The sequence below is a fragment of the Triturus cristatus genome, chromosome 1_2 (genome assembly GCF_964204655.1).
Source record: "Triturus cristatus chromosome 1_2, aTriCri1.1, whole genome shotgun sequence".
NCBI classification, from domain to species: Eukaryota; Metazoa; Chordata; class Amphibia; order Caudata; family Salamandridae; genus Triturus; species Triturus cristatus.
The window spans coordinates 906,644,755-906,670,175 of record NC_140580.1 but is presented as its reverse complement, the minus strand read 5'-3'; the positions used below and the strand labels follow the sequence as shown (position 1 = coordinate 906,670,175).

The following is a 25,421-nucleotide window of genomic DNA, read 5'->3' as shown; positions in this document are numbered from 1 at the left end:
TTCCTTTCGGTTGAGCTACCCAGACTAGATGGGTTGCCATGTTTGGTTTGGTTGCTCACACTAGCTGAGATGCTCTTGAGATGCTTTTTTAGTTTGTTAATTCATGTTGGTTTAATTGCCTTGTTTGGTTGTTCAGTTGCTTATTTAGTACAGTTGCCCATTCTAGATGAGTTGTTCTATTTGATTGAGATGCACGTACTGTTTAAATAGTCTTGCTTGATTGAGTTGCACCCAGTCTGTTTCAGTTGTCTCATGACCAAATTAATGTTTTTGTAATGCACAAATTGTTGAATTACTCTACTTGGCTTGCTTGCTGAGTGCGTTGATCAGGTCTCCATTTCCTAATTGACCAGGCTGGCCGAAACCCTCCTAAAATGGCCCTTGTAAAAATTAGTTGCTTCCTATTGAACCCATGATTCATTGTTCCTACATCATGGTTTTGACCCCAGGTGCCTACGTGACCCTTTCCCCTCCAAAATCACTGATAGCCATGTAGGACTATGCCGTCTTCTAATTCTGCTCTTCTGTCCTCTGCAGAAGCGAATGCAGCAGATCATGTTCCACTGCTTCATGGCTGTGAAGAGCAAGCTTGAATGTAAGATGGGATTCTTTGACCTCATTGGCTGTGACTTCTTGATCGATGAAGACTTTAAGGTATCTTATTTAAAAACATCAAGTTTTATTTTATTTGAGCTTTCCTCCTCTTTCAATCCTCCAGAGGTAAAGCCTTTTTACTACTACTTCGTGCAGTAACAACGAGCTTCACGCTAAACACGTTTAATGCACTTCATAGGAAGTATGTGCTGCTCCTGTATTCCCTATAAACTTTGCCCAGCATAAGTCACACCCTTCTTCTGTTTCAAGTTGGGCCACTGTATTCTTGTTCCATAATTAGAACCAGCCTTGCTCAGAGCTCCATTCATATCTATATGCTCATACCAGGATGGGACCTAGCCTTCCTCTCTGCCCTATTTGTCCTATATGCTCCTGTCAGGTTGGGACCTAGTGTTGGCTGTATGATAGAGGCACGCAAGGCTCAACCATGTGTGCCTCTACCACGCAGCCCGAACCACGAATACGACTTAACCACGCATTCTTTTACTAAGCAGGCCTTTACCACGTAATTTTGTGGTAAAGGCATGATTGACAAGGGTGTATGCGTGGCTAAGTTCGCCACCACTCCGACCTCCCTCCCCCTGCCCTAAGCCCTAAATTACAAACCCCCTACCTGCCCTAAACCCTAAATTACAAACCCTCTACCTGCCCCCGCCCTGAACCCTAAATTACAAACCCCCTACGTGCGCCTCCACCTTAAGACCTAAATTACAAAACCCCTAACTGCCCCTGCCCTAAGCCCTAAATTACAAACCCCCTACCTGCACCCCCACCCGGATGCCCTAAAAACGGCCCATTCTTTAACTACTCTCCCAAACCCAGCCCTTAAAGCCCTCACAAAAGCAACCCCCAGACCCGGCCCCACCCCATTTACCTGCCCGTGTCCGCTTCCCATGCCGACACTCCTGTTCCTGTTTTAAGTCCCACTCATCCCGAACACTAGAGCGCATTTGCCTTAACGACGCATATGTGTGGTTTTGGTAAATGCGTTATTCGGGCAAGCATGGTTATGCTTGCAGGCTTCTGGAACTCGTGGCTCTGGCCGCGTAGTTGCAGATGTTCCCCCTAGTGTCATCTGGTCCCCATTTATTGTCTATTTTATCACAAGATAAGCTGGCTCCTTTCTCACAAACCCGCTCTGTGCACTCAAAAACTTGCAAAGAATCTGAAATGGGAAACAATCGAACCAGTTTCTCATATGAAGACTGAGAGTCATTTGGAAACCTAATTCATCTATTTAATGGAAGGTGTCTATGCAAGCCTCTTTCGGTAGGCTGAGATTTAATGTCTATAGAACACATCTCAAGCCTTAATTAATGAATATTATTAACCATCCTTTTCAGTGGTAGTCATTTTATCGCACTTGCATGAAAGAAAGGTCACCATGTACCTGTCACATTATGAGATCCCATTCTGCCTATGAGGGATCTCACTGCCCTCTGTGCAAACACTGGATGGTGGTTTGGCAAGCGTGCACCATGATGTTTTGGCCCCAGTGGGCAAACTTTTTTATACTTCTGAAATATTCCTCCAGGTGGCGGGTGGGTTGACTAAAAAGCATGCAGCACTGACACACAGATTCAGCTCAGTGTGTGTGTGAGAGGGGTGTCATTACATCTTTTACAGCTTTTTCCTGGCAGTTGCAAACAGGAACTTTGTATATCAATATGACTACTCTAGGGCCATCTCTCCTACATTGAGCACCGGTCCTCTGGTGGGCATGCCACAGGTCAAAGGTTTTCAATTTCAAAGCCACCTGTGGTAATGTTGGATTGCTAGCGATTCATCCACTTTTAAATGAGATGGGGAGCACCCCTAATTTATAGTGGGGTTCCCACTAAAAGAATCCCTAATCCCCTTTGGTCTCAGAAACCTGGCATGCCTGGTGCTTTTGGATCGGTCAGAAGTTCAACACTTTGGGCCTTATTATGATGGCGGTCGGAGGAGTGTCTGACCCCCATCGTTGCGGAATGGATACCGACCGACATGCAGTCAGGGGTTCCACCCCTCAGAGTATGATAACTTGCAGTTTTCTATTGTGGCTTGTGCTGCGGCCTGGAAAAGGGCCGCAGCACAAGCCACAATAGAAATAGGCATGTTTTAAACAACCATGCACCGTGTGCCAGGCACCATGAGGTGCGTGGCGCAGTGTCCATTGATGTTTGGGGGGGCACAACATGTGCCCCTCCAAGGCCCATAGCGGAGGCCTACAGGGGATGGGGGACTTGCTAGGGGCACCTAAAGTCCCGTTCTGTCTGCCTGTACATGGCAGTCGGACTGCCATTTACAGGCGGAGGGAAACGGACATCGTAATCCATACCGCAGTGCATGAGCAGGCATTCCCCCTATTGTGGGGTTATGGTCCGACCGCTTCCCAATGGGCTCCTTAAGCTCGTCTGAAAAGCAGCAGTTTTTCCCCTGCGACCAATGCCTCTGACCATCGGATCATAATCCGGCGGTCGGACCACTTCTATGGATGGTGTTGGGACCACCACTGACAGGCTGTCGGTGACGGTCTCACCGCCATCGTAATGAGGCCCTTTGAGTCAGCTTGTACTCCTTTTTGCCCTAACCATCTTTTTTGAGTTTGAATAGTGGAATGTGTTTCGGTTTTCTCCTTTCTCGGGGTGCAACAATGGCGCTATATGTCATCTTCTCTTAGCCGTTGGCTAGAGTTGTGAAGCAGTACAATAGGTTTTCTCTCTCACCAAGTTTTTAAATTGCTCCTTTCAGTCATTCGTTGATGGCGGCTGGATTATCAGTCATGACCTGATGATAAACAGATTATGGTAAAGATTAATGGGTCTGCAAACCAATATGTTAAACTATTTGAATATTTTAAAAGAGATTCAGTCACGGCTGAACATCAGCTGATTGAAACTTTGACTTGCAGGGACACTTAAATTATCCATGCTTTATTTTTCCTCATTTTTGCGACATGTTTTTCCCGGTTCGATAAATTAAGAAGTCTTGGGACATTTTAGACAAATACCTTAACATGGATGAACCACCTGCACTATCCCCTTTCATGGATAACAAAGAATATTCCTTCAATCTCTCATCACACCAGGCACTGCCGTCCCTGATGTGGCAAACTCAGCGCTGTATTATTTCAATATTTTTTATCTGGCGCGCTCCAGAAAACGAACTCCTACCATCAAGTGCCCGACAGGCTGAAAACTGAGTTTAGAGACATATGGCCAATTTTCAGAGGCTAAATGTAGCCCTTACCAATTAGAAGTTGAGCATCAAATTGCTTAAAAAATTAAATAACACACATAAAAATATATACCCAACCTTGGCCTCTCTTGTTTCTCCAACAGGGTTACATTTCCTTAAATTGAACATGTGGAGGTAAAAATTCACCTAATGCATATCCCCAAAAATCTTCCCCTCACAAACCTAGTACACTTTTTCGAAAAATGCATATCAAAACTTAAAGCCCATCTATTTTTATGTGCCCGACGTGTATTCCCTCTGTAAGCAACAAACATCTATGTGCTAACAGACCTTCTTAATGTAAAGTGTGTTATAAAGTGCCTGTCATGAATCAAGTAAACTAATCAATCATGAGTTGAGATATATCCACCCCTTCCAGTTCGCCCCTCCCTTTAAAATGACTAATGTCAGGATCTCCCCCCATTTTCCATGGCCTTCCCTTGAGCCCAGAACCTTGAACGATTGATCTCAAGGCACTTGAAATTATCTTTAAAGCAATTGCCATGGAAGCCACCTCTATCTACATCAATCTATATTCACGGATTGAACAGGCACGCTGCTGTCATGAATCCAGAATGCTGTCCTCATGATGGAGGGCGAAAGCGGCCAGTTATGCAGGGATCACCGCCTCTGCTGAAGCATTGCACCCAAAGGGGCCCTCAGAGATAGCATCCTTTTTTACTTTCAGGCTTTCACTGGCTTATTCTCCTATTTATTCTTGGCTACTCTATGCCCATAGCTATAAATCAGCACCATGTATTTATATTATATATTTGATTTAATTTTGCCCATTCCATTACCTTGCAGTTAATGCTGCAGTGTTTGTCCGGCTATGATGGAGGTTTTGGTTGTTGTCTAGAATACTTCACCATGCTCAATATTGTATGTGCGGTACAAATACATGTTAACATGCTGTTGGGACAGGGCTGCATTGTAAACGGATGTGTGCCCCTGCTCTGAGTGCCAGACTGCATGTGAAACTTGTATCCTGAGTTTTATTTTGTTTCTGGCATCACACTAATCTAGCATGGCCTATCCCTGTCCATGACAATGAAAAGCACAGGGCCTTTTCTGTGATCTCGAGGGATGGACTGAATATGCCCTCGAGGTAGACAGTGGACTATGGTCCCTCTCCTTGATCCATCACAATAAGCGGTCATTGCAGCCTATGGTGTTTTGTGATTTATAGTGTGGATAAATGTTTTCCTCTCTCTCAGTGAAAGGGCAGTCTACTGACCCTTCTCGGGTAAGTTTTGCTGGCATGTGCACAATGAGAGAGCTTATGATATGGACCAGAGTTGTATTACATCACTTCTAAAGCATGGAACAACACCCCTCTCCACACCTGAGCCTCCTCCTCACTTCTTGATTTCCACAAGAAGCTGAAGACCTGACATTTTAATTATCCAACCTACCATAGGTGGGGCTAGGCACACACACCTACTCAGCCCCATGTACCCTTGTGGGTTATAGTGCGCTTCACAGATAACATAACAAGACATGACATAATCCATTTTGGATGCCCCTGGTTGTAGCATGACACAAGATGGAGTGTGAGGAATGAAAGCCTCCCAGACAGTGGAAGTGTCATGTCTGCATTTTTCATGAAGACTGAACACAGCCAGATCCAGAGATGTCGCACTTCATTTTGCTCCTTTTGTGGGTACTCTTGCTTCATGCCAGCTCCACTGGTACCTGCTATGTGAGTCATCACTTTGCACGAAGGCTGTATCTAGAGAACAGCTTGGAAACGACACTCGAAAGGGAACCAACCAAAATCGGTTCTGAAGCATGAGACAGCAGATCTACATCCAATCTCTGGGAAATGTGTTCATAAATGGGATCTAAAAACACCCTACTTTTGTCCAGTTCTAAGTTCGCTTTGACCAAGGAAGAGGGTGTTCTGCAAAGTACTTGAAAAGATTCTCTGTAATCAGGGATGGTGTCTCTCCAACACTTAGGGCCTCATTACAATGTCGGTCGGAAAGCATTCCGACCGACTTTTTGTCGGAATCGTTTCCGGCTTACTCGGGTTCAGGGAGTCCGACCGATGTTTCCGAACACCATTCGGTCAGACTCCCATTGACTTCAATGGGAGCCTGTGTTCAGACCGACAACACAGGATCCCATTGAAAAAAGGGGTGGTTGCAGAAAAACCTTGCACCCTGTGACGGGCACCACATGGTTCCTGCCACACAGTGCATGGTTGTAGAGAGGGGTCACTTGGGTACCCCCACAGTCCCCAACCAGAGGCCTCTGGGTGAAGGGGGGCCTGCTACCGGCCCCCAAACTCAGTTTTTGACTGCCTTTCCGTGTCAGACAAACTGAGTCGGAAAGGCTGTCTGAATACGCAATTGTAGTTGCTCAGTCAGAAACACATAGAGCTGTACGATTCGGCTCCGACTGACTCAGAGTCTCGGAATACCGATCGGAACCGAGTCAGAAAGACCAAACAGTTACCTTCTATCATAATTGGGCAGTCGGAAAATGTTTCTGAGTCAGTCAGAAAAATGCCTTCTGACACGGGTTAGGAAAATCCGAATGCCGTTTGGGGTGTTTCCGACCGACATCGTAATTAGGCCCTTAATTTCACAGAGGCGAAGAGACATCACCTCAAATCAACATTTTTGGCTTGAGGACCTTAGAAACTGGATTGCTGAGGGATAGGACAACTATATCTTTGTGAAAGAGGTTTCTATTGGTCTCAATGAAAACCATGGGCCACTATTGGCCCGAGTAGGTGTATCAAACATGTTGACAAGGGGGATGCTAGGGGACTCATATCTGTGAACATCCAAAAGTGCATTTTGAAAAATTTACCAAGGCCTCTCAAAATAAAGCGATACTGGCAGCCCTTAGATATTTTTAACTCAGTAATTACTCCAATAAGAAATATTAAACTCACATAAGATTATTGTGCAAAGAAGCAATAAGAGACATTGATCTCAGTTGCTCCTCGAAACAATTAGTTTTTTTGCGCCTTTTGCACCTGAGCCTAATCTTGAGTAATCCCACAGAGGAGTGGGACCAACGATGGCTCCTTACCAAGGCCTTCAGGGAGTAGCTCTTCTGCCTCCTGTGAGGGCCCCTGAGCATTTTTAATTTAGCAGTGATCATGGAAACAAGAGTTTGGTGCCTTCATGAACATTGTTGGTTCTCACGTCAGCCCTCTCCAGGCTCCTGATGACAGGAGGAGGAGGCTGAGGCATAATCCATCTACAGAGTGTTGTTTCAAAATAAAACACCCTGTAGGTGGATGTTTAAATATGTGTAAATATGATCCCCTCAGACAGGCACAATTCATTTTATTTAGCAGACATGCTACACGTGTCTTAGGCAGCACAACAGTACATGTGCTAAAATGTGGCTGTCAGAGCACACATCAGTGCATCCCTGAAGCCAATGAAGTACCACACATATCAGCTGGAGAAGGATTCCCATCACTAGCCCAGTTTCTTATAGGCTTGTGCTTCCAGTCCTATTAAGAAGCAGGGAGAGGACTTGAGGTGGGTCTCCTTCAGAAACCTGGCACACTTCTCTGTCTGGCTCCTCATTAGGAATCATGGCTTGACAGTTCCAATGCCCAGCACCACATTCAATCTCTGCTACTGCTATGGAGTCTCTGAGTTGCCAGCTAAGTAAGCAAGGTAAGTAAAATATTTATATTTTTCTATGCATCTGTGTATGTGTTTGTAAGCATGTTTGTGAGTGATTGATAATGAATGGGATTGAGTGAAAGTGTGTGTGTGACTATGTTCCCTCCAGGGTGCGCACCTGCATGCGAACCCTGCTACCCTGAAGCGCCCAGAGTCCTTCAACGAGCGCACATGTCGCATCAGAAACCAGCATGGTGGCTCCACTGCATAAAGGACAAAGGAACCCAGCAGTGAAGGAGGTCGGACGTGCAATTAGCCTGAAGGAGAGAGATTGAAAAAGCGGCTCTCCCCAACACCGCTTCATTCACAGAGAGCCTGAGGGTACTTTACTGATGTTTGTCTTCCAATTGCCCATCGACCCCCCAGCAACCCCAAGGTGTGAGTTGATGTTGCAGCCTGCCCTAAACTAGCACAAACTTAAGTGGACATAACATAGAGGGTGAAAACAGGCCTGCATTTGGTATAACGAGATGCTGAGAAAGGCCACTCTCGAAGAGCCATTCAAGTAAAATAGCAAACCTGACAATGTATTTTCTCCTGCTGCCCAAGGCTTCCTGGTTTCGAAATGTCATATTAAACCATTGAGACACATTTATCAAAAGTAATAGTTTTAAAACACGAACTTTGACACATTCAGTCCTCAGGATCCGACAACAATGCAAGAGGCAAGTCAATGTTACTTGTACCCTGTATGTAGCCTACAGTCCTCTGCTTCGAACAAGATAGTATGGGGAGAGTCAACAAATTAACAGGGAGGGCAGAGTCTATCCAAGGGCAGGCTCATGCAACAGATATTATGTTAAAATAGGATAAGGTGTCTTTAAACTTCAGTAAAGTGTTTTTCTTTAACACATGGAAGCTTTCCAACTTAGTGCATGAGATTGTTTTTGCTATATTTATTAAAGTGAGAGTTTTTAAACATGTACTGGGATACATTCCTGACCCCGGCCTGATGGCCGTGCTGTTAGTACAATAGGCTGACGCCCCCACCCCCCCCCCCCCCCCATGATTTTGCAGCCTGAGATGGCAAATTTTGAGGGGGAAAAAGCAAAGTTTGCAAACCCAAACCACAAAATATGCGGTATTTTTGCGGCAGGCAGAACATGTGCTTGTCACAATACTGCCACTCGGTCAGTACTGGAGACTCTGACGAGTCCATTTCTGTGACCGGGCAGAAATGTCCAGCAGCACTGCACCACAGAACAGGATGCTGTTTGATGCTAGAGTGTGCCTTTCTACATTTGAAAACTGCTCTCTCTGGCATCGGACGGTCTCTATTCCTAAGGGACACCCTACGGCAGGTGGCAAATGGAGTGGCGAGTACACCTGAGGCTTGGGAGTGGGAGGGCAATGAGGGTGAAGAGACAGGCCATGAGATGTCCTGGGTTGTTAGGGGAGAGGTGTTTATCATGGGAAAGAGGAGACACAGGAGGGGATGACTCCTCTTTTCTGTCGTAAACTGAGAGGATGTGGAGGTACGGCCAGGGCTGAGTCCCAGCGTTGGCTCAACATATGATTCTGGCCAAATCACTCAATCTCGCGGTACCGAAAAACTAAACGTGTTTAATGTAACTGGGGCTGATGATACAAACGGCAGGGGGAGGACAGGGGCCTGATAGCACAGGAGAAGGACCTGTGTATTTTAAAGGCAGGTGACAGAGGAACTTAACACCTCTACCTCCTGTTAACCTGTTGCTCGCCCTCCTTTCATTGGCTCAGCACAGAGCAGAGCCAATAGAAGGGGAATCTGCCTCTATTTATTTACAGTGCCAATTTTTGTAGGCATTATTGTAAAAATTATGGGAGTTTTACAAAAGTGCTGATTTTGCAATTTGTTTGTAAATTGCGATATACTGGGTGGGGTCTGACTAGGAGGCGAGTGAGTTGACATGTGTACCTTAAACATGGATTAGATTCTTATTATAAATAGAACAACATTTTAGGTTATTAAATCAAATACATAGATGTTTTTGTACAGAGCTCACCCTGAATGGACTTATTCAAAGGTGCTCTCCTATATTATAATGAACAAAAAGGAGGTTTGGTGAAATCAAATATTTATCTTTGACCACACAATTTGGCCAAGCAGGGAAACTGAGATTGATTCCAGATTTTCCAGTATCACACTGCAATTAGACCAATAGATGGGTATCTCTGACATCGAAGGCTAATGCTTTGTTAGTAATTCTTGGAGGATGAGATTAGAGTGTAGGTGACAACCAGAATACACATTTTATTTTTGGCAGCTTCACACAGATCACAGCATAAACCTTACCCAAGGACATAAGAGCTCTTCACACTGGAAACCGCCTGCGAAAAACGTTTTTTTCAGCCCAGTGTGAGTTGAACCCTGTTTCCCATGTGACATGGTTGGCAGTTAAAACTACGAGGCCACATTGTCTCTTGCGAAAGTTCGGCTAATTTTTGGTTTGAGGGTCCAAAGGAACCTTGAGCTGAGCCAGAGCTAGGCAATTGGATCAAGCTTTCAGTGGCTCGTTCAACTCTAGAGCAAACTTATAGGGCCAGATATAGGTAAAATCAAATTTGCGATTCCTTAATAGCGAATTTTACCAATTCATTATTATGGACTCGCAAAATTGAATGTAGGTAAGAGTCGCTAAAATATTAGCATTTCCTTAATATTCCTTAATAACGAATCGCAAATTGAGATTAGCTAATAAGGAATACCTACCCAATTATTCCTATGGGCTAGGAGGCCCATAGGAATGAAAAGGAAGATATTCACTATTTGCGATTCGCTATTAAAGATTAGCAAATAGCGGGCGCTATTTCAAGGGTGCCAGGGTGTCAAAAGGACACCCTGTTGCACCCCTGAAATGTGGCACAAATAAATGCCCTAAGGGCATGAATGTGTGCCATATGTCACTTTAAAAAAAGCAGAAAAGTGCTTTTTTAAAGGAAATCGCTAATTACCACCAACTTGAAGTTGGTGGTAATTAGCGATTCCTTAAGGCTAAAGTGCACTTTCTTTTGTGCTACTTACATTGCATTTAAGGAATCGCAATTTCCGATTCCTTAAATGCAAGAGCAAAATAAGGAATCGCAATTTTGCGATTCCTTATTTTGCTAGTAGGTTTAAACTCACCTACATTGCTTGCAGCCAAATAGCAATCGCAAATGCTGAATTTCTGCTAATTTCAGTGTTACCGATCGCTATTTGGTCACCTACATCTGACCCATAGTCTATTAAATCAAACACAACAGGATTTTGGCCAGCGCACATCCTGGATTCACATATTTGAACTTGCTGTCATGTGTAATAATGAAGAAAAAGGAGGCTCAAAGAAATAAAATATTTGCATAGAATCACACAATTTGGTGAAATAGGGTAGCTGGGATTGAACCCAGGCTTTCTAGATTCACATTGTGCAGTTCAGCCATAAGATGGGTGTATCTACCTCGTGCCTATTTTACATCAGAGTACTGCTTTGTTTTTAACTCTTGGTGTATGAGGTAAGAGCGTATTGATAGGCAGAAATCTCATGAAAGCTTGGCTCTTTTTGGGCACCAGGGTCCAAGAGGATCTTGAGCTGAACCCAAGCCAGTCATCTAGCTCGGGCTTTCAGTGGCTCATCCAACTCTGCATCAGATCACAAAGTGCTAGCCCACCGCAGTCCACTGAGGGGAGTCAGGCTGTGTACACATGCATTTCAGCTCAGGGCCAGAGAATTTTGAAGCCCACAGAGAAGGGGTTTCTTAACTCCTTCGCCGCGCGGCAAATTTCCCCGCGCTGCGAGGGGGGGCGGGGCTGGGCATGGCACGCAGGTACCCAGGACGGCTCCCGGCCATCATAAATCACGGTGGGCGTGTGCTCATGACGGCCGGGAGCCGGCCGAACTCCACCCACCAATTAATTCGCCCACACAGGCGGGGAATTAGGCACGCCTGGGCGGAGCAGCAACGGTCGAACGGCTCCCGGCCGTCATGAGCACACCACTACCGTGACTCATGACGGCCCGGAGCCGTTCTGAGTATCCATGAGGCTAAGTGAAGGAGAGGAAGCACAGAGAGATGCCTGTGCCTATGCTTTCTTTTGCAGGTTGCTCTGTTGTATTGGGGATCATAGAGACCTATTAGTAGTCTAATGCCTTTCCTAAGCCAAAAGTTATGGTTGGGATACATCAGTCACAGGTCAGATACAGTGTGAGGCATAGTCTCATATGTGACTGACTAATCCCTGGCAAAATTGTCCTTTAAAACATGTCTTTGGTGCACGCAACCTTCGCTGTAGTGAACGGAGATATTTCATTGCCGCACACAGAGGAATAAAATTAGAGGGAAAATTGGTGTGTGAGTGTGTTTAAAAGTGTCAATGAGAATAAAAGTGGGTGAGAATTAAGGGTGGGTGGAGTTTGCGGAGTTGCACTACGTGGAATTCCGTGGAGTTGCACAGAAACTCAGTGGAATTCCACGGAGTTCTGCTCAGCCCACTTGGCACAATTATGAGTAGCATAGGCTCTCGGAGATTAGTGTTTCTGCTCTGGCCATGCTCTTTAGGTGTGCCTTAGCAACGCCTTCTTGCGCTTGCTCCTGTGAGCCCAGTCTTGTCCAGGACAGGGCCGACTGCGAGCCGACGGCAAAGTCGACTATCCCCAACACTACAGCCCTCGAGCCCTTCCACTGTCGCCGCAGGGGCTCCCACTGTCCCACCCTGAGGCCCAGAGCAGCTCCATGGCTTCCCCAGACATCGCCCGGTAGTAGTGAGTTAAGTGAACCGAGTGGGGTTCTGAGGAGAGAGTGGGCTATATAATATGTTATTAGTGCACAGTCTCATTTGTTAATCCTGCTGATAAATTGTTCGACGGGAGGGTTTAAGGAAGACGTTGCAGGCATGTTTTTCTTTAAAGAACACATGCAGGGTGGTACGCAATGCGTAACACAGACAAATTGCTGCTTTGTGGAAGGCAGTTGACAGGGATATTTTCGCTACCTGACCACAGAGGTTGTTGGAGCTGCGAGGAAGGTCTCCCGTGGCCGCAGAGTCAATACCAACAGTGCAAGTGATTATCTGTGGTTAGGGTAGGGTGTGGGGAAAACTCCGCCACATGGCGGAATCGGAAATGTTTGCTGGACTCCGTGCTCTCAGTGGAGCGTGGAGTTGGCAAAACTTTGCAAACTCCGTTGGCAGAGCGGTGATCACCGCCCACCCTTAGTGAGAATCTGAGTTTGAGAGTGTGTATGAATAAGTGAAAGTGAGTATGAGAATGAGAGTGAAGGAGTCTGAGTGTGTTGGACTGAGTGTTTGATTGGAGGCTGTAAGAGGGAGTGGACATGAGTCAGGGGTGTAGCTATCAATGGTGCAGCGGATGCAGCTGAACCAGGCTCCAGAGTCAAAGTGTAACTGTGTTAGTAAGTGAGAATGAGAACAGGTGAGTATGCATATGTTAGTGCGTGAGTAACAGGGAGTTAGAGTGAGTAGGAGTGAGAATGAGTGAGAGAATGTGAGTTAGAGTGAGTGAGGGAGGGAGGAAAAGAGTAAATGTGACTGGGTGAGAGTATGAGTGAGGCAAATTTTGAAAACAATTGGGGCAGGTGGTACTCTGGCCAGTTTTACGCCCCCCCACTTTCAAACATTGCCAGACACCACTGGTGAGGACGGTAATAGCAGGAAACTTGATCATGGTGAGTGGTCAGTTGATAATTGTGAAGGAGGGGGGTTTAGTGCCACTCTGTTATGGATACAACTTTGATACACCTGTATAATATATCTGTAAAATTTCATAGAATTTAGGGGTTCATTATGATGGCGTAACGAGAAATACCCCCTGCCATATCATGATGGCGATGGGTATCGCGGCGGATGCAAAGTCCGTCTGCCACTTTTCCGCCGGTCGGCAATTGTTCCGATTGCCGGCCAGGCAGTACGTGGCCAGTAATATGGTGGCGGTGCCTAGTCGGAACCGCCAGCCATATTATGATGTGGGTTGTCAACAGGCCCTGCCATGGTGGCGATGCCGCCATGGAAGGGCTGGCGGGGACTGGCTTTGGGGGCCTGTTGTGGGCCCCCAGGGGTTGGGAGGTGGTGGTTGCACTTGGGGGGTACCCATGGTACCCCCTGCAGTTCCCTGCACCAAGTGGCAGGCATCATGTGATCCCTGCCACGTGGTGCAGGAAAATGCTGTGCATGCCATTTTACCATTGAGGACGTGCTGCAGCCAGCAGCACCGTCCGCAATGGTAAAAGGCCAAGATGCACCCGCCAGTATGGCGGGCGCATCCTAATTGGGCGTTGGGACCACCGCACGTCTGGCGGTCGGTCCCATCACCATTATAGTGGCGGGCTCCCTCCCACCGCTTGCAGCCCAATTGGATCATTCAGGTGCAGAAATGGCCATCACTATGTCCAGAATCCTGGTCACATTGTACTTTTCTAGACAGAGCTCATGTGCGTTGCATCAAATGTGCCTATTTCAGATATATTTAAAAAGGCGTGCCACATCACATGAGTGTAGATTTACATCCCGTGGCCCCAGAGGGCTGTGACGTCTATTCTTCCTTCAGAAGACAGTGCCCTGGAAAGCACAAGGTGAAAAGGTTCCCTTCTTGCTTCTTTTGATCTCTCTCAGTTAGACAGACATCTGTGCCATCATGCAATCACAACCCTGTCAAGTGCCACGCATCACGCGTTTTAAGGCACATTCCCGCATCACCGCATTTAAAAATAATTATCACGCATTTATAGAGCCTCTTCACCTGTCAAAGGAACTTTGTGTCAAAGCAACAAGTGTGCAGCCAGCACTCGTTTGTTTACTTTTAATGCGATGCAGGCAGTGTGAGCCGGTCTTCCGTTGTTCTTCGGAGCGCTCCTTTTAGTTACATTAAACGACAGTCAGGTAAAGAATAAACAATGGGGAAAAAGAGAGACAACCCGTAAAGAACAAGAATGAAAACATGGAAGACCGGCTGAAACAGAATGAAGAAAAATCAAAGAAAGGAGAATGGGGTGTTTTTAGTTTGTCACACTCTTCCTCCAACCCTGGAAAGCTACGTTGGAAAAAGTCAGCCCGGAGCCAAAAGCCTGCAGCCCGGAAGGAAACCTCGCATCCCATGTTGATGACATCACACATTGCTGTATTTTGCCTCAACACCATCCGTTTGATTTCAAATGGTGGGGTGGTTCAGTTGTTTTCTCCCTGGCTGTCAAAGTGCGGGTGCTTTACAACCATGATGTCCACCCCCCGCTGGTGCCGGGCTCCCTGGATGGGGGCAGCACCTCTGCGTGCTCAACCCCTTGATTCACTCTGTACATCTGTGCACTGTTACTGCAGGCACGCAGCATGCTTTCCTCCCAGGTAAGGTTATAGCCGTGTTTTTCTTTTCCCACACTTTAGTGCTGTCCAGTGTGCCCGACCTATCATGAATACACAGGAACCCACTCTTCTGATGGAGGCCGGGAACCCTCGTTTTTAACTTTTAAAAAATTGCTTTATTCTAACTTTCTCCCTCCTAACACGCCCTCCAAAGCAAGATAATAGGAGATATTATGTTTCCTGGTCCTTTTTTATAAATCTCCCACTTTATGGACCTAGTGAAAAAGCACACGAAAACCAAGAAAGCAGCCTTTCTTTTTAATGTTGTACTCACCTTAAGAATTATAAATACGTGGGGAGGAGCCTAGCGCGCAACCAAGATCGCCGCGTAGGTGCGAGGCTCCCGAGGACCTCCGCAACCTCCTACATCTATCCTGAATTCATCCTGCCTCGGTTGAGGGGACTGTGTTGGTGAGCCTGAGCTGAGGTGGTACCCGTTTTCCGCTCTCGAATCGGACCCCGGGTGCCGGAGTGAGCACTGATTGAAGTTTGCGGCCTTCTTCTCGCCGAACCCCGGATTTGCGTTGGGGGTGACCCAGTGGCAAAGTGAACAACAACGGCGGGCCGAGCCTGGCGAGTCGCGTACCCCGCACTTTTGCTTTCGCTTTCGCACCGTCTCTGCAAGTGAGATCGCGGAGCCTTTTGTGTTGGTGTGACTTCGCTGGGGGACCCTGCCTGCCTGCCGGCTGTGACCCACCCCGCCGATCTGGGGTGGCCCCCCCGGAGCTCGTGGCCCTGATTGCCTGCCCTTTACGGCGTTGCTGGTGCGATTGTGGGACCAGCGGCGATGGCCACGAAACAAGATGGGGATCGGTCAAAGACCAAGTCGACCCGGCGTGGCACCGTCCATCAGGCCAACAGCATGGACCGCTATACCCTCCAGAGGGGATCTCCCGGCGGACCGCACAAGTCCCCTGAGGGCCCTTCTGATGCCCCGGACTTGCCCACGGATCTGACTCTCCACGACGTCATGGGCGCCATTTCCGAGATGAAGGCCTCGGTGGGCCAGCGGTTCGACACCTTGGCACAGAAGATCGACGCGGTCCTTGTGGATGTTGGCCTGGTGAGGGCCGATCTTTCCAAGACCAACGATCGAGTTGATTCTTTGGCCCAAACCGCATCGGGCCTTACGACTGAGGTGGCGGCACTACAACTGGAGGTGCGCCGGCTTGGTCAGGCGAGCGCACTTATGGATCGGTGCCTTGAGGACTCCGAGAGTCGGGCCCGGAGGAATAATATCCGCATCATCGGAGTACCCGAGGGACGGGAGGAAGCGGCGGCGGATCTATTTGTGGAGGACCTGATCGCTACCCATCTCCAGCCTCGGGGACTGAGCAAAATTTTTGCCGTGGAGAGGGCCCACAGAGTTCCCGGGGGAAGGCCGAAGGTCGGAGCCCCTCCGCGACCTCTCATTGCCCGGATTTTTAACTTTCGGGACAGAGACGCGATCCTACAAGCCTCCAGACTACATGGGCCGGTTAAGCTGGAAAATATGGAGGTGAACTTTTACCCTGATTTCACCCAAGCGGTCCAGAAGCAAAGACTGAGCTTCCTGGGCGTCAAACGCCGACTTCGGGACCTGAACTTAAAATACGCTATGCTCTTCCCGGCCAAGCTGCGAGTGGAGGTGGATGGTCGCACGCACTTTTTTGATCGTCCCGAAGCGGCCGGGCACTGGCTGGACACTCTGTCTGGAGATCGTGATCGAGATGGCGGGGGGGGCGGCGGGAGGAGACGGCCCACTGGATCGGGACTGAGGGGTCAATATTGGGCCTCACTCTGGACGAATACGATGCTACTTTAGATCAAGCGTCTGTCTTTGTACATTCCCCTCCCATGGAGGTTGTGTGGGGTCTAGAAGGGGTACTCTTTCCTCCTCTAGGGGGTCTAGTTAGTTTCAATCTATAGGGGCGACAGGCACACTGCAAGTTGGGGGGGCTGTCCGGGCTCATGCAGGGGTGCAGGGAGGGGGGAGTTTTGTTGGAGTGGGTGGGTTGGGGTGGGGTGTTATTCGTTTTCACCACAAGGCAAACGTATCATTGTGTTATTTCTACAGTGCTCTCTGGGGGACGAGTGATGACTTCTGTTTATGATGGGGGGTAGGGGACTGAGTTTGTTGTCCTGGAATGTTAATGGACTGGGGGACAGGATAAAACGAGGTGTGGTCCTGCAGTTCTTGAAGATAATTTCGCCCGATATAGTTTTTCTGCAGGAGACGCACCTCATTGGCAACTCCTTTTGCGCTATGAATCGACGGGGCTACCGCCTTGTGGCCCATTCGGGCTTCACGTCTGGTTCAAGGGGTGTGGGCATTATGGTTAAAAACTCGCTCCCGTTGGAGATTGATGAGGTGCGCCATGACGATAGGGGACGTTACACGGTTTTGGTGGGCAGAATGGAGGGCAGAGTGGTCGTTTTTGTGTCAGTATATGTCCCGCCGGGGCTGCAGACGACCACCTTTGTGGACCTGGGGCGCCTCCTCCTTGGCCTTCCGGAGGGGATTCTAGTGGTGGGGGGGGATTTTAATGCTGTAGTTTCCGGAACTGTGGATCGTCACCCCCCTAGGGATCTCCCCCGGGCCCAAGCGTGGTTATCTGGCCTCTTGGATACCCTGGGGCTGGTGGATTGTTGGCGTTTAAAACATCCCACGCAGCTACAGTACACCTTCCATTCAGGGGCTCATGGTAGTCTCTCACGGCTAGATTATGTCCTGGTCCCAGCGGCCTATGTGGGAAGGGTGGGAGAGGTGCGCCATTTGGCACGGGGTATTTCGGACCACTCCCCGCTCTTGTTGCACTTTGATATTTTGCCGAGGGGAGAGGGTAGAGTGGCCCCGATCAATCCCTGGTACCTGCGTGACCCCACCATTCGCGCAGAGCTGATTAAATCCCTTAAGCGCTATTTTGACGAGAATGTGGGGTCTGTGTCATCGGCGGTCTCACTGTGGGAGGCGTTCAAGACAGTACTCCGAGGAGAGGCCCTGTCCCTTATTTCCCACTCCCGGAGGCGCGAGCGGGAGGAGGTGTCCCGTGTTGAAGCTGAGATAACCGAGTTGGAGGTTGATCTAGAATGTGGGGTGACGGATGACAAATTACATGTTCTCCAACTCAAGCAAGCGGCCTATAAGGCCCTCGTCACGGAGGCGGCCAGGGGCCTCAGTAGAGAGCAACAGGGGAGACTGTATGATGTGGGTGATAAGGCTGGTAAATTGATTGCGTGGCTGGATAAAAAAGAGAGAGCGAGTCGAGTTGTCCCGTTGATTGAGAAAACGAATGGTGTGTGTGTCACTGAACCGGAGGAAATTGTCTCCTGCTTCGCGGACTATTTCCGTGGGGTGTATTCCCCAGTGTCTTCCCGCTCTGAAGAGGATTCCCATGCCCTGCTCAGAGATATCGCGCTGCCTTCCCTTTCGGAAGAGGACAGAGTGTTGTTGGACGCCGCTCCAACCTCCGAAGAAATTGCCCTCGCCATACGCTCGGTCGCTTCCGGCAAGGCCATGGGTCCTAATGGTCTTCCCATCGAGTTGTATAAACTGCGACCCGATACGCTGGCACCGCATCTCCGTGCTATGTTCCTTGCGGCCCACTCGGTGGGTTCCCTCCCGCTAGACCAGCGTCTGGCTACCATCGTGGTTATCCACAAGGAGGGGAAGCCACGGGACCGGGTCACATCCTATCGACCCATTTCGTTATTGAATGCGGAGCCCAAAATTCTCGCCAAGGTGTTGGCCAATCGGCTGGTCGGCGTGGTGTGTGACTTGGTCCACCAGGACCAGTCCGGCTTTATTCCCCATCGTAACACAGCGCTTAACCTGCGGCGTTTGCATGGGGTCCTCGCACGTGTCCCGTTCATACGGGAGCCGGCCATCTTGGCATCCTTGGACGCCACTATGGCGTTTGACACACTTGAATGGCCATATATTTGGGCGACGCTCGCGAAATTTTGGTTTGGCCCAGGGTTTATCAGCTGGGTTAAATTGTTGTACTCTGGCCCACTGGCGCAGGTGGTTGTGAACGGTAGAGTGTCGGCTCAGTTTGAGTTGGGCAGGGGCACGCGGCAGGGCTGCCCGTTATCGCCGCTCCTTTTTGCGCTTGCCTTGGAGCCCCTGGCGGAGTGGCTGCGGTGGGAACCTTCTATTCGTGGTCTCCGCTGGACCCCCGAGTATGAGGACCGCGTATCTCTATACGCTGACGATATTCTCCTGTACCTGGCTTCCCCACGTAAATCACTGATAGTACTGGTTGATGTATTGCATTCCTTTGGTCGTAACTCCGGCCTTGTCATCAACTGGGCTAAATCGTGCGTGTATGTTATCTCTGGGGAGGCTCCTATCCTTCCACGGGGCTGTCCTATTCAGATCGCCCCGCAGGGATTTAGGTACCTGGGTGTCTTCATCACCCTGGACGCGGAGGCCCGGTATGATCGAAACCTGCTTCCCCCCCTCCAGCGCCTGAAGGAGGATGTCGCGCGTTGGCGGCGTTTGCCGCTCTCGCCGCTCGGCCGGGCGGCATTGTTTAAGATGATGTCGCTGCCGCGTTTCCTTTACGCTCTGCAGAATACAATGGACCTCGTCCCGGCGCGCTACTTCCGCGAGGTGGAGAGTTTGCAACGCCGCCTGTTCTGGGACGGGAGACCGCGTATCGCCCTGGCGAAGCTGACGCTCCCGTGGTATGACGGGGGGATTGCCCTCCCGGATATTAAACGGTATTATTGGGCCTCCCAGCTGGCGGCGATTAATCACGGCCTATACGGGCCCGCCCTAAACCCGGCCTTTGAAATGGATAAGATGCTACTGCCGGGTGGTGACTATAATCGAGCGCTCTACTCCAGCTCGCTCGACGCACGTCTGACGGGCCCCACGCGTGTCATGGTACGAGTGTGGCACGCGGCTAATGTAGCGATGGGGTGGAAGGATCGTTTGACCCGGGCGTCACCACTGTACGCATCTGAGCAGTTGGGCTCCCTGTGGACCTCGAAGGGCTTCGAGAAGTGGGACATGATAGGCATCAGCAGGGTGGGGGATCTCTGGACGAGGGGGGGATTCAAAACATTTGAGATGCTGCAGACGGAATTCCAGTTGCAAGACAGGGAGTATTTTCGGTATATGCAGATCCGTCATGCACTATGCTCCGCCTTCCCGGACGTCGCCTCCATCCCGGAGTACTCCCCTCTGGAGGATAGAGTGCTGGATGGACATGTACCGGAAAGCACGATCTCGTTAATCTATAAAAAACTGATTAATGACCGCTCGGGATTGCTGATTGATCTTCGCGCGGCTTGGGTTGCCGATGGATTGGAGCTGGACGACGGGGACGGGGACTGGGTCTCTGCGGTGGCCTCCCCGAAAGAGGTGGCCATACCGGCCCGCCTCCGCTTCGTCCAGCTCAAGATACTCCATAGGGTCTACATAACGGGGCCAAGGCTAGTGCGTATGGGCTATGCTGTGGACGGGTTGTGTAAGCGTGGGTGTGGTTCTTTGGGGACCTTTCTTCATATTTTGTGGGAATGCCCAGAGGTGGAGCGATTCTGGCGTGGTGTGCATGAGGTCCTGCGGGTGGTTACGCGTGTGTCGCTGCTGCCCGAAGCGAGGAGATGCCTGTTGAACGTGTGGGAACCAACCGACTATTCGGCGCCACAGACGTGGTGGGTGACTCTGGGATATATGGTGGCCAAGTGCGATATTGCTCAACTGTGGGGTTCCCAGAGGTCCCCGACTGTTTCGGCCTGGAAGGAAAATATGGACTGGTGCATGTTTCGGGAAAAGGTGGTGTATGTAGCGAGAGGTAAGCCTGGGACATGGGTGAAAGTATGGGGCCCCTGGAACGCCTACCGCGGGGGAATCTGTGCCCCGCCGTTATTGCCCGATACATCGCCTGCCCCATCCCCTTAGCCGGTTTAGCTCTCCGGTACCTGGGCGCTGAGCCCACCCAGTCCCTGTCCTGACCTTCTCCCCCCCTTGATACTCCTATGGATTGGTAGGGTCCCCCTTCCAGGGGAGCACATGCTGCTGTTTTCGATCGTGGGTTGCCTTGTGGTTTGATTTGTTTGTTGTTATTTATGTTAAAAAGAAACCGTCATGTGGGGTCCGGATGGTGTGGCCACCAACGCTGCTAACTCCTGTCCGCTTCCCTTTGCCGCAGCATGCGTTCTACTGTGTGTATCATATGCTCCTCTTGTTTGCTAGCGGCCGGCCTGAAGGTTGTAGGCCCATCTTTGTATATTCTTTGAACTCTGTAATAAACGGTTTAAAAAAAAAAAGAAAAAGAATTATAAATACACATTTAGGAGTGCAGTGTTTGCGTGCAACTCACTGAACAAAAACGTTTGTATTCCCAGGTTCTGCACCTAAACAAGGACAATCACTTAAGTGCACATTGTCCATCACTCTAGACTCACACTTAGGGGCAGATTTACAAGCCCTGTGCGCCACTTTTGCGCCGCTGTTGCGTCACTTTTGTGACCCGGCGCAAAGCTAGTGCCATGCTGCGACAGACTTACAACGTGACGCATCTAGGGAGATGCGTCACATTGTAAAGCCCTGCGCCTCATTAAACCCGCGTCAGGTTTAATGTATGCAGGGTGGGCGTTACATCGGAAAAAGCCTCGGAAAAGTGACGCAGTGAAATCTACAAGATTTCACGCAGTCACTTTTCAGACGCTGGTGCGTCAAATCCTTACGCCTGCTTCAAGCAGGCGTAAGGCGTGACGCACCATGTTAGGGATAGGCCAGGTTGGAACAGTGCTGGAGTTGCGTTGCGCTTGCGACACAACTTCAGCACTGCGCCAACCTTACGCCGGCAGATGCGTCACGCATCTGCTTGTCCTTGCGTCACGATGCACCGCATTGTAAATGCGGCGCATCTGCGGTGGCGCAAGGGCAAACTTGCGTGACTCATCTTCCCTGGCGCATCCCTGCTGATTTGCAGGGATGCGCCAGGGAACGTAAATCTGCCCCTTACTCTCTAGCCTCTGGGGCGAGTCCGATACCTGTGAGTACTGTTCCTGGCAAACTTGCATTGCACAGACTAGGGACACCTTACACGGGGTTTCGATCCCTGACATCTCTTTGTGCAGCTCGTCCCTTTTATTAGCCGAAGCTCAAGCGCCTAGCCTGAGAGGCATGTGCACCAAACCGGAGTTCAGACCCTGGCTAGTGGTGTAGTGAGCGTTAAACCCAAACAGCATGCAAGCTTTGCAAGTACCGTGCCATAAATAAACAAACGTGCTCGGTAATCATTATTTTTATTAGGGTTGACTAAGCGCCTAACTCTCCTGATTTCTGGTGCTCTGCAGTAGTTTTAAAATCTTCTTAGAGTTTCTTACTGCTCAAAACGGTGTAATTTCTGATATTTATATGTTTCCCTCTCCTTCATTGCGAGGTTTTGCTCGCGAGAAAGTGTCACACATAGTGGTTGAAATGTCAATCCTAATTACACTGGAATTATGAAAACGTCACACATAGGAATTTGAAACCTTGGCAGCTATGAAATCAACATAATCATTTGATTTGAAGCTGAAGAAAAAACAAGCGGGGGAAGAAGAGCCTCACCCCTTACCTCTCCTGTAGCCTCCACAGCGGTGGTAGGGCCGAGGGCCCCTACCGAAGGGGTTCTGCAAATTGCCCAGCACTCCCCTGCCGAGAGTGACTGTCTCTCCACTGAGGCAATCGCGTGGTGGTGGTGTGAGTCACAGGAGCACAGCGCGGGGAATGGCTAAAAATTATGGCCAGGGCCGTCATTGGTAGCGCTTTCGCGTGCTACAAGATTGACGGCCCTGGGACCCACTTCCACGGTACGCCGCGCACCGGACCACCACCACTATGCTAGGTGGTGCGTGCGTCGGTGCGTGGCGTGCACTGCAGCATTTGTAAACAGGTGCGCTTTCACAGCGCAATTACATAATGGCACGTAACGTGTGCACTGTGCCGCCGCCCCCAATTTAGTGCTGCCTGGGGCGGACCGCCCCCCCCCCCCCACCTAGCTACACCAGTGCCTCTAGCCCTTATTGGACTAAATTTCTGACCATCTCCAGGGTGGGAAGGGGTTACATTGAAGGTGGAGGGTTCACACAAACGTACATGTTTATGTGCATTCCCAAACTTACAAGACAAACCATGGCTTATAATGATTAGTTCCCAATTTGCGTGGGATTTACTGCTGTAGATTTATCTGCACCCTGCAGCATTAAATCCATTTACGCCTTCCAGAAATCCTTTTTTGAATCTCTAGCAGGTGTAACCGAATATATTCTCATCTGTAAACGCAGGCTCATATCCAAAAATACCTTAGTGAATCTGACTCACTAGACTGAGAGGCAAAATGTCTTGCTTTAGTTTTTAGTTAGACTCTTTTTGTAATAAATAAACTTTTAATAAAAAACCCTACATATATATATATATTATCTACTGGCGGTCGCCAGTAGATAGGTATAGTTAGGACCGTGTTTCCATAGGAAATCTCAAAATTCTATTTTGAATAACTTTTGCGCCGGTTGACGAATCCTCGCGAAATTATCAAAACTAATGGGGCGCTCAGCTCCTACCCTGAAAGTCTCGGGGGGATTCGTCAAGCGGGGCCGAGAAAAAAGGGGGGTCCCAAAACGCGTTTTCCCCATGCATTTTCCCATAGGACCTTTAGTCGAAGGTACAGCCCGAACGGCTGAACAGAATTACTTGAAATTTGGCAAAGAGGTAGTCCTCAGGTCAGGGATGTGCCTTATGCATACATGGAGTCAATCTATTCAGTAGTTCCTGAGAAAATTGCAGTTAAAGTACATAAATATCTATAGCCGCTCACCGTGCGCGCACCGTGCGCGCACCGTGCGCGCACCCTAACGTGCGCGAGCGTAATTCTTATTGGTGGTTACATGTCAGTCAACGTTCGAATCGGTCGAAATCAGGAAGTGTTGGCCGCCATTTTGTTTGTTTTGAGTGCGAGAGTGAAAAAGGAAGGTGGCAAACGTGAAAAGGGGGCAGGGTAGAGAGTTCCTGACCCCCTAGCCTTTGTCAGGGGGTCCCTGAAGGACCCCGAAGGCAGAAAAAAACATTTTAATTTTTTTTTTAAAAATCGTGGGGTGCGCGCACGGGGTGTGCACCGTGCGCGCACGGTGAAAAACCCCCCCAAAAAAATGTTTTAATACGTAGTTTATTGCAAAATAAATATATAAAAAATATAATAATAAATACATAACTTAGCATTTAAAAAACCGTACAAATTTACTGAAAAAACCTTAGGTTTCACACACGTTATAGTTAGGAATTAGCATTTAAAAATCCTTACAAATTCACTTAAAAAACCATAGGTTTCACACATGTTATAGTTAGGTGGACATTTCACTCGTAAAAAACCAATGAAATTCCCCCGTTATAACTAGTTCAGTGAACTATAACTCGCGCGACTGCCACTCTATCAAAAGGATGATGTCATCAGTGATGTCATGAGTGATGCCACTGACCATGTCATGAGTGATGTAATATGTGACGTCATCAGCAGTGGATTGCGGTCGCGCGAGTTATAGTTATCTGAACTAACTATAACGGGGGAATTTCATTGTTTTTTTACGAGTGAAATGTCCACCTAACTATAACATGTGTGAAACATATGGTTTTTTAAGTGAATATATATATATTTATATATATATATATTATCTACTGGCGGTCGCCAGTAGATAGTTATAGTTAGGGCCGAGTTCCCATAGGAAATCTGAAAATTCTATTTTGAATAACTTTGGCGCCGGTTAACTTATCTTCGTGAAATTTTCAAAACTAATGGGGCGCTCCGCTCAGCTCCTACACTGAAAGTCTCGGGGGGATTCGTCAAGCGGGGGCTGAGAAAAAAGGGGGGTCCCGAAACGCGTTTTCCCCATGCATTTTCCCATAGGACCTTTAGTCGAAGGTACAGCCCGAACGGCTGAACAGAATTACTTAAAATTTGGCAAAGAGGTAGTCCTAAGGTCAGGCATGTGCCTTTTGCATATATGGTGTCAATCTGTTCAGTATTTCCTGAGAAAATTGCAGTTAAAAGTACATAAATATCTATATGCGCACACCGTGCGCGCACCGTGCGTGCACCTAATGTCTGCGAGCGTAATTCTGATTGGTGGTTAGATGTCAGTCAACATTCCAATCGGTCGAAATCAGGAAGTGTCGGACGCCATTTTGTGTGTGACAGTGAAAAAGAAAGGTCGAGAACGTGAAAAGGGGTAGAGAGTTCCTGATCCCCTAGCCTTTGTCAGGGGGTCCCTGAAGGACCCAGAAGGGTGAAAAAAACATTTTATTTTTTTTCAAAAAATCGCGGGGTGCGTGCACGGTGCGCGCACCGTGAAAAACCCTTAAAAAAAAAACATTTTAAACTGTTTATAAGTTTATAGAAGATATTAACTATGCTGTTCAACTTTATCCAAATTCAAAGAAAAAGAGCTGAGCCATTCCATATTACAGGATACAGTCAATCTATAACTATATACATAGGTAGTTTATTGTAAAATAAATATATAAAAAATATAATAATACATACATAAATTAGCATTTAAAAAACCTTGCAAATTCACTTAAAAAACCATAGGTTTCACACACGTTATAGTTAGGAATTAGCATTTAAAAA

At 48.5% G+C, this 25,421-nt stretch overlaps 1 protein-coding gene across 1 annotated transcript in view; it reads left to right on the top strand.

The window, feature by feature from the left end:
* The window catches only part of TTLL10 (tubulin tyrosine ligase like 10), a 448,425-nt gene that overhangs the window by 380,924 nt on the left and 42,080 nt on the right, over positions 1 to 25,421 (top strand). The window contains exon 13 of the mRNA XM_085609638.1: positions 538 to 654. Coding sequence (XP_085465764.1) covers positions 538 to 654 — 117 coding nt within the window. The remainder of the gene's footprint in view (positions 1 to 537; positions 655 to 25,421) is intronic.